This window comes from Vombatus ursinus, unplaced genomic scaffold, assembly GCF_900497805.2.
Source record: "Vombatus ursinus unplaced genomic scaffold, bare-nosed wombat genome assembly UNPS02000749.1, whole genome shotgun sequence".
Lineage (NCBI taxonomy): Eukaryota > Metazoa > Chordata > Mammalia > Diprotodontia > Vombatidae > Vombatus > Vombatus ursinus.
The window spans coordinates 13,054,585-13,064,381 of NW_020940527.1; the positions used below are offsets into that span (position 1 = coordinate 13,054,585).

The 9,797-nt window shown below is 40.9% G+C and overlaps 1 protein-coding gene across 1 annotated transcript in view; it reads left to right on the forward strand.

Moving 5' to 3' along the window:
* LOC114039618 (pulmonary surfactant-associated protein D-like) overlaps positions 1-9,797 on the forward strand; it is a 23,114-nt gene that overhangs the window by 315 nt on the left and 13,002 nt on the right. The window contains exons 2-4 of the mRNA XM_027857475.1: positions 2,596-2,716; positions 4,976-5,124; positions 8,423-8,579. Coding sequence (XP_027713276.1) covers positions 2,596-2,716; positions 4,976-5,124; positions 8,423-8,579 — 427 coding nt within the window. The remainder of the gene's footprint in view (positions 1-2,595; positions 2,717-4,975; positions 5,125-8,422; positions 8,580-9,797) is intronic.

The following is a 9,797-nucleotide window of genomic DNA, read 5'->3' on the forward strand; positions in this document are numbered from 1 at the left end:
TCTCTCTCTCTCTCTCTCTCTCTCTCTCTCTCTCTCTCTCTCTCTTTCTCTCTCTCTCTCTTTGTGTTAAGCATGTTAGTTGGATTTTGAAATTAAGAAAAAAAAAATTCAGAGCTATCAAAAACACCTTCCACTTCTCACTGCTCCTGGTAGAGAGTTGATTTTTTAGCAGTCACTCAAGTTCCCTTGGCCTCAGCCTCACCTGAGAAATTGGTTTCCTAGTAGAAAAAAGTTGTTTGCCCATCTATAGAGAGAAATGTCTTGAAGGTCTTGTCTGAAACCTTCATAGGTGGTGAAAGATAAAACCCTGAATTAACCAGCAGAGCAGGGCTAATCATTAAACTAAATGTGAAGCCCATTGGCCCTCTTCTGCACTCTCTTCCCATTGGTACCATTCACTATTCCTATCAGGCACCCAAGGTACCCTGGGCTCTTCCCTCTTCTCTCTTAGTAAAGCCTGCTCTCAAGAAAGGCATTGACATTAGTCATTTGTATTTTATACACAATGATGTGGGGATTAGAAGATACAGTTTAAGTCCCAACTCCCATTTTTAACTTACATGATCAAACGCAACTCACTTAAACTTTGTGAGCCTGTATCCTCAGCTATAAACTAAGGGTGATGATAATATTTGAGCTAACTAGCTCACAGTAAGGCTGTGAGAAGGCATTTCCTTAAGAAATGTGAGCCATAAAGGTGCATGGTACAGTGGAAGGAGACCTGGCCTAGGAGTGAGGAAAAGCAAAAAGAGTAAGTAAGCATTTATATAGTGCCTATTATGTGCCAGGCACTGTGCTAAGTGTTTCACAAATATTATCTCATTTAATCCTCACAACAACCCTGAGAGGGAGGTGCTATTGTTATCATTCCCATTTTATAGTTGAGGAAACTGAGGCAGACAAAGGTAATCTGCCCAGGATCACGCAGTTAATAACTGTTTGAGGCTGGATTTGAACGCAGGTTTTCCTGACTCCAGGCCTAGAGCTCTGTCCACTGTGCCATCTACCTGCCTAGGTTAGGAAAACCTAAGTTCAAATACCACCCTTGACACTTAGAAGCTGATATGTCATTTAATCTATCACCACCCAAAAAATTCTCTTATAATTCAGAGAAGATTCTGATCTGCATTGGTAGACAGTATATATTAACTGGAGTTCTATACATGGATGGAATCATCAATGAAATTACAGATCCAGAAAAACCTTCACACACACACACACACACACACACACACACACACACACACACACACACACCCCAGGTTATTTGCATTTTATCATATTGCACTCTATCATGGAAAGCCTTGCTTTCTAACTGTTAGAGCAATCTCGGCTATCGCTGAGCTGGAGGAAGGAGTGTTTGGGTCAAGGAGGCCTGACATACATGACCACTTCTTCCACTTATGGCTAAGTCTGACCTTCTATCTGAGCAGATATATGCAAACCTCTCCTAGGTGGAGTGGAAAGCCTGTCAGCCTTCCAGACCTCAAGCTGCTGACCCAAAGAAAGTCTCTTAGGGTGCTTTTCATGCTACCTCCAGTAACCCAGACCTACCCCTCATTAACCAGTCCAGTCCAGAGCCACTCTAATGGAGCCCTAAGGGGCAATGCTTTGAAGGAAGCATGGTTCAAATATACATGGATAGTAAGTGATAGAAACAGAATTCTACATGTCTTCTGATTCAAGACCCTTTCTGTCTCCTTTTCCCACTAACGTAAGGGCCAGCCCTCCTTTAGACCTCACCTCCTCCATGCCTTCCTTGACCAGCCAGCATTTAGGCATGTGCCTACCCCTCTGAACTAATGGCATGAACCATCTACACCTTTCCTTTAGCATTGCTTTGGTGAAACCTTGTGCTTTGTACTGATGCTTAGAGAGGGAGCCAGGTGTTATGGAATAAGCATTGTTTGAGAAACTGGAAACTTGGGTTCAAAATTCCACTTATTATGTAATACCTGCATGACCTTAGGAGAGTAACCTAATTTCTCTGTGCCTCAGTTTCCTTATTCATAAAAAAAAGATAGATTTGGGCTAGATGATAGGTAAGTTCCATTTCCTATGATCACAGCTATGTTATCTTACAATTCCAAAGTTACACTGGACGAGACCTCAGAGCTCTCCTGGTCCTAACTCTATGTTTTAGAAATGAACAAACTGAGGGGGCTTGCCAAAGATCTCACAGGCATTGATCGGCAGAAAAGGGATTGGAAGCCAGGTTTTCTGATTCCCAAATCTGGCACTTTCCCCTATGCTTTGGGTGTATTTGCTCATATCCACAAAGGTCCTCTAAGTTTCTGAGGAGTTGAGGCCATGTGTGAATGTCCATGACTATTACAATGCTCTGCATACACTGGGTGGTCAAAAAAAACATTTCGAATAATGGCATGTTTTGGCAGCACTTTTTAGCTGCTATTTCTATTAGAAGTGTGTTTGCATTAGGGAAAGGGAGGCAAAAGCTCACCTGGCATGACAGGTTTTTAGTCAACATATCCTACAAAAGAATTTATCTTGCTTTACACTGGCTCTGATAAAAAAACAAAACAAAACAAAACAAAACAAAAACCTGTTTCTTTTTCTTCTTCTTTTTTTTTTGGAACAGGATTTCCAGGACCTAGAGGCCCACCAGGGTTAACTGGAGAAACTGGTCCCATCGGACCCAAAGGGGACCAAGGTTCCCCTGGGGATCCAGGTCCAAAGGGAGATACTGGAGAAAAAGGTGAGTGCCAGGATGAACGAAGCTTTGCTATAATTTTTTTTTGATGATGTATTTGAAGTCACAAGACCTAAATTCAACTCCTGATTCTAGCACTAATTAACTCTGTGAGCAAAGGCATATCACTTCACCTTTTCAACTTTGAGCCTGTTTCCTCCTCTATAAATTAAGAAGTTTACATTAGATGATATCAAAGGGCCCTCTCTGTCCTCCCCTATCTAATCTCCTCAATTTCCATTCTGCTTCAGGCTATCCCCCCTCACTGTCTCTGAAGCCCTGCCATTCTGCAGATCACACTTCTAATATTTTCCAGGGGACGAGCTGTCTAACTCAGACTGATATGTAAATGACCCCTGAGTATATTCACAGCTCAAATACGTATCTCCATTATTCTTAAGTCCTATGTTGCACTCTTTCTCCACAGCTTCATGTTTCTAGGGGTTAAAGAAATGATATCTTCTTAAGCCTCCAAAACATATCTCAGTCAGACAATCTGAAAGGACCTATGATGAAAAATGCTATCTGCCTCCAGAGAAAGAGCTGATGGCATCTGAATATAGACCGAAGAACACTATTTTTCACTTCCTTCCTTTCTCCTTCCTTTTTTCCTTCCTTCTTTCGTTCTTTCGTCGTTTGTTCGTTCCTTCCTTCCTTCCTTTCTCTTTTCTTTCTTTCTTTCTTTCTTTCTTTCTTTCTTTCTTTCTTTCTTTCTTTACTTCCTTCCTTCTTTCTTTTTTGAGTTTTCTTCCACAAAATGACTAAAATGGAAATATCTTCTACATGATTGCACATGTAAAACCTATAAGAAATTCCTTACCCTTTCAGGGAAAGGGGAGGAAAAGAAGGAAAAGATGAAATTTGGAACTCAAAACTTAAAATGATATGAATGTTAAAAATTGTTTTTACATGTAATGGGGGGGAATAAAATATTATTAGGAAAAAAAAAACAAACATTGTGTTTTGGTTGCCAGCCCCATGTAGTCTCATTGTGACTTATTACCATTTTCTCCCCCTCTCCTTCAGCACCTAAACACTGTCTCTAGCTAATATCAACATTTCTTTATGGCAGGCCTGCGCAACATACCGCCCATGAGCCATATTTACATCCTTTAGATTTTTTTCGGGCCCCCTGAAATCCTTTGGTGGGCCGCTAGCGGCACGTGGGCTGTAAGGGACATGCTGGCCATATGTTGTGCCGACCTGCTTTATGGGTTCACTCTCTCCTTGCCTATTTCTCTATCCTTTTTCACTAGAGCATCTGAGTTCAGTTATTCACATTACCTAAGGCTGCTTTCTGATACAACTAGAAAATGGAAGGGGTAGGAGGAGACAGCAGGGAACATAGCACCAAATCCTCCTAATTTGAATGGCCACATGCTGAGGAGAGAGATTGGTAATGTGTACTTATACATGGAGAAATAGATATGCATACATATATAGATATGCACATGTACATATACATTTACATACATATACACACATATATGCCTATATATACATGCACACACACATGCGCACATGCACTCACACACACACACATAGACATATATATATGAGAATTGAGTGGAGAGAATCATTTTCCTACCATCCTAGAATCATAGAACTATGGGATATTAATCATATATTTTAGCACTTGGGATACTTATGAATATGTAGGCACACTGGGTGCATGAGCAGCTAGGTGATGCAATGGATAGGGCACTAGGCTTAGAATAGGAAGATTCATTTTCTTGAGTTCAAATCTTGTCTCAGAATCTTACTAGCTGTGTCACCCTGGGCAAGTCTCTTAACCCTGTTTGCCTCAATTTCCTCATCTGTAAAATGAGTTAGAGAACGAAATGGCAAACTACTCCAGTATCTTTGCCAAGAGAACCTCAAATGGGATCAGAAAGAGTAGGGAATGACTGAAATAACACACCAAAAAAGAGGAAGTAAAAAAGGTAATACTAGGAAGTTATTTGTGTATGTGTTTATTCCCTCTAGCAGAATGTAAGCTTCCTGAGGGCAAGGACTGTTTTGGTGTTGTCTTTCTAAGATATCATCAGCATCTTACAAGTTGTGGGTAAATATTGGTCGATTTCATTAAATTGAATTTGAACTGGAAATACCTAACAGCAAAACTTACTCATGTGAAATGCTGTTGACGTCCCCCACATCATTCCTTAAATGTTGCCATCTACCTTACTTCCTAGCTGCAGTTGGGAACAAAATGATGGACTTAAAAGGAATGACTACAGATTATCTTAACTGTTCTTCCCTCAGGATTCCCTGGAGTTCCAGGTTTGTCTGGTCCTTTTGGAAGCAGAGGTTCACCCGGACCCCAAGGGGTCAAAGGACCCCAAGGTGAACAGGGACCCAAAGGAGAAGATGGAATGATTCACTCCACTCAATTCTCATATATATATGTCTATGTGTGTGTGTGTGTGCATGTGCGCATGTGTGTGTGCATGTATATATAGGCATATATGTGTGTATATGTATGTAAATGTATATGCACATGTGCATATCTATATATGTATGCATATCTATTTCTCCATGTATAAGTACACATTACCAATCTCTCTCCTCAGCATGTGGCCATTCAAATTAGGAGGATTTGGTGCTATGTTCCCTGCTGTCTCCTCCTACCCCTTCCATTTTCTAGTTGTATCAGAAAGGTAGGTGGAGCAGCTGGACTGGAGAAGTATTGACATTTATTCCGTGATGTTCCTCTGCAGGGGAGATAACAGTGAGTAGAAGTCATCTCAAGTATTTGGTGGTGAAAAAAGGTCAGGACTAGGAATACAGCAATCCACCTCTGCCATTAATTAGTGCATCATTTCATATCAACCCCTAGAAGTCTCAGTTTTCTCATTGGAAAAGGAGAGAATTAGAACAGATGGCCTGTAAAGTCCTTCTTCAGGTCTATGATTCTAATAGATGAGTCTTTCAGTTGTCAAGGGATTTGGTAACTAAGCTTGCTTTTTTTCCTCAGTGATTCTACTCTACAGGAACAAAAGTTGCCATCATTCTTTTAAATTGTCTACCCACGACCTGAAGAGCATAACTGTCACTCCTTAGTCTTCCTTCATCCGTTCCGGCAACATTTGTGGAGTGCCTATCATATTCCCAGACCTTTACCAGAGTTTGCCAGGGAATCCCACAATAATCCAGCATGGTGCAGTGGAAAGAGTGCTGGATTTGGACCTGGGTTCAAGTCCTAATTTTGACTTTGCTATTTGTGTGATGCTGAGTAAGACATATCACTTCTCTGTGAACCCCAGTGCCGTTATCTAGAAAATGAAGGGGTTGGACTAGATAAATGACATCTCATGTCCCTTTCAGCTCTAAATCCATAATCCTGTGATCATATTTCAGGGTACAAGAGAAATATCAGTTAAGGATATTACAGTGTGGTTGGAAAAACAACAACACCGCCCCCCCACATACACACACATATGATAATAGTTCAAAGACATAATAGAATCAAGTATGAACTTTAGCCAAAGAATAGAAAATGATCAATATAAAAAACAATTAATAAGGGAAAGCTTCTAGGAGAGGCAGAGCTTTAGAATTGGAAGGGATCTCACAGGCCATCTAGCCTATTCCAGCCCCCACTTACCCACCCATTTTATAGATGGGCAAACTGAGACCCAGAGAGTAGAAGTACATACAAGGGGTAAGCAAAACTGCTTAAATTTAACTCCAGATTCCGTGATAGAAGATTAAGCTCTTTCTCCACTACATGACCATCATCATGGTTGGATAGCTTCTTTTGTCCCTCATTTTCCTGCATCCCATTGAAGGGCAGATTCAGCACCAGGCTCACAATGAGAGGTAGCAGGTGTAGTGATTAAAATGATGGACTCAGGATTCATAAAAATCTGAGTTCAAGAATTCAAGCCCTCCCTCTACCAATACTGGCTGCCACTCTTGACAAATCATTGACATTTGTAGGATTCTCTTAGTGGCCTTTAAGACTTTAAGCTTCAGAGCACGTGCTTGTCTGCATTCATAGAGGGAATTTCCTCACTGGGATTTCTTTATGACAGTGACATCATTGGTCTCGTACAAAAAAAAAAATCATAGCCATTATGTCTTTTTTCTAATAGCGCTATCTGGTTTACCATGCACTTGATACACAAAAAACGTCCTTCCCTTCTCCACCTTTCCAGATTCCACCTAACGAGTAAACCCTGCTTATACTAATCTGTCCACTCCCTAATCCATCAATCCCAGTCAAGATGAGTGATTTTAACATGTATTTTTAGACAGTAGTCCTGTGTTACACTTTCTATTTTTTCAGTATGTCCAATGGTGTAATGAAGGCAGAGCACATAGGGTTTTTCTAAGGACACAGAATTTATCAGTTTCTGAGTAGTTCAGATGTACTAATTCAGCCCTACTGGTTTTTTTTTTTTTTTTTTATTAGTTCAGTTGTAGTTCTTCAGTACTGCAGAAATAACAGTGCTTAGCACCTAGTAATCTAATAAAAATAGGAAGTTAACTCATGGTTCCTCTGGAGTGATCACCTCTCCTGAGCAACACCTATTCCTATTTCTCCCCACATACACTCCCCCCCAAAAAAACTGATCATGCCTTTCTTGTCACTGGCCTGGGATATGGCTTGGGGCACTCATGCCCCAAGTGCAAAAATTTACCTCTATGTCTATCTCTTCTCCCCTATGAGGCAAAAAGCTCCTTGATTAGGAGAACAGTGTCAGAATTATATACTGGAAAGAGTCAGAGGATCTGGGTTCAAGTCCTACCTTTGGGCAAGTCAATATCATTGAGCCTCAGTTTCCCCAACTGTAAAATGAAGGGGGTGAGACTAGATGATCTCTGAGGTCCCTTCTGCTTCTGAATCTATGGTGTTATAGCCCAATGAATTGTCTTCTCTTTCTTCTATATTCCACAGTGTCCATGGAGTAAAGGAATCAGTATATAGTCAATGACTGCTGGAGGACTGGTTGATTGAATCTGACCCAAAATCATGTGTGGGCTAAGTAGACTTGGAACACCTCTGGCAGCATTGTGATGGAAATGCCCTGCCTCCATGCAGAGGAGATACAGAAAGATGCAAATGTAACCTTTTGTTTACTAACTGCCCATTTCCAGAGAAATGTTCAAAGCACATTCTGTCACCAATACATACATTGTCACCAATTAAAAAGGAAGAGACAAGAAAAAGCAAGAACCAAAACCTTCCTAGGTGGTTTTTTTTTGCTTTTTTTTTTTTTTTTGGTGAGGTAATTGGGGTTAAGTGACTTGCCCAGGATCACACAGCTAGTAAGTGTCATGTGTCTAAGACTGGATTTGAACTCAGGTCCTTCTGACTCTAAGGCCAGAGCTCTAACCATCATGCCACCTAGCTGCCCCCTAAGTGATTTTTGTTCCACCCTCTGGAGAAGCAGGAACACTAGGTACACTAGGTCCCCCCTTTCCAGCCCAATAGCCACCCCGCTTCCTCCAGGCTGCCAACACTGGGGGTTTTTCTCTCCCTGTGGGAGGGAAAGGAGATTCAGGAGAATAAGGACTTCCTAGAAATCCTAGAGCAGGACCTGAGACTTTCCAAAAGCCACCTGTCCTAAGGTTCCCCAAACTCTGAAGTCTCTCTTGTATAACATTTAAGTCAGACCCACACCTTCTTATGCTGAGGGGTCAAGGGAGCTTGGAACACTCAAGGTATCCATTGCTCAGACAGGATGGTAGTCTGCTAACAGCCAGTTCTATAAACTGACTCTTTCTTGGTTTCTTTCTTGTCATTCAACATTATGGCCTCCTGGAAGCCCTGGCTCTCCAGGCATCAGAGGGCCAAGGAGCCCACCTGGGCCAAAAGGAGATAGAGGATCACCTGGGGAGGAAGGAGAAAGTTGTCTGGAAGGTAAGTCAGCCAACCCTCAGGGGTCCCCTGTCTGTCTTTGGCAGGTCTCAGCTTTCAAACTTGGTACTTCCCCTATTTTCCGAATTTTTAGAGAATGAGTGAGCAGTACTAGGATATATCAAAGCCAAACCATCAAAGGTCACTCTAGGTGGGAGACCCATAGTTCCTTCCAGCTGGAAGGTGATGGAGGAACTGTACAAAGTGATCAAAATAGACATAACAAACTTCCCTAACTTTCAGGTTAATGAAGCTAACCTTTCACATGACAAGGCAGTCATCACAATGTATAACATGTTGCCAGACAAGTGTCTATTCAAAGGAGTTAAGATTATATTAATTTTTAAAATTTCATATTAATTTATGGAATAAAACAGAACCTGGAAATTTCTAATTTACTCTACCATCTTCCCAGAATAAAGTCTCTGTTATTTATTTTTGAGATGAGGGAAGCTTGGATAATAAGAGCTTTCCTCTGTGTCCCTTGTAGCATCCTAAAGTTGCTTTTCCTCAGTGTCTCTAGTTTGTCCTCAACTCTCAATGCAGACACTCCTACTCATCCCTACTCTTCTGGTGATGCCTCTAGGATGGGTATGGAATAAAACAATAAAAAAGATGATTGCATATGAAACTGCACATTTACTATATACGACCTGCTATTCCTTCCAAATATACAGCAAAATTATCATGCAAATTTCTTTTTTTCTTCTTCCCACCAAGATCATATTTAGAACACATATGTATCATGCTGACATCAAAGATACAGGACAGGTGAGTCTGCAAATATTTAGTACTAAAAACTAGGAACCAACACCGCCAACTGACCAAGCCATCCAGTTTCTCAAAGCACTATTGAATAATTCTATTTCTCTCTCTTTGTTCCACCCTTGCTGAAGGAGAAGGAAGGTTAAAAAATTCTCCAAGAATGCTGAAGAATTTTAAAGAAGTAGGAGGTTAGGGTTACAGTCTCTCTTCCTTCCCTACCCCTGACTTGACAAAAGCAGGCCCTTAAGAACTTTACTACTTTTTTACTAATTTTTTTTACTAACTTTTTTTCTATGTTAATTTCATTGGAATTTTCTGTCTGTAGAGGAAATCCAGAGAGCCTGGAAATTTCTAATTTACTCTACCATCTTCCCAGAATAAAGTCTCTGTTATTTATTTTTGAGATGGTGGAAGCTTGGATAATAAGAGCTTTCCTCTGTGTCCCTTGTAGCATCC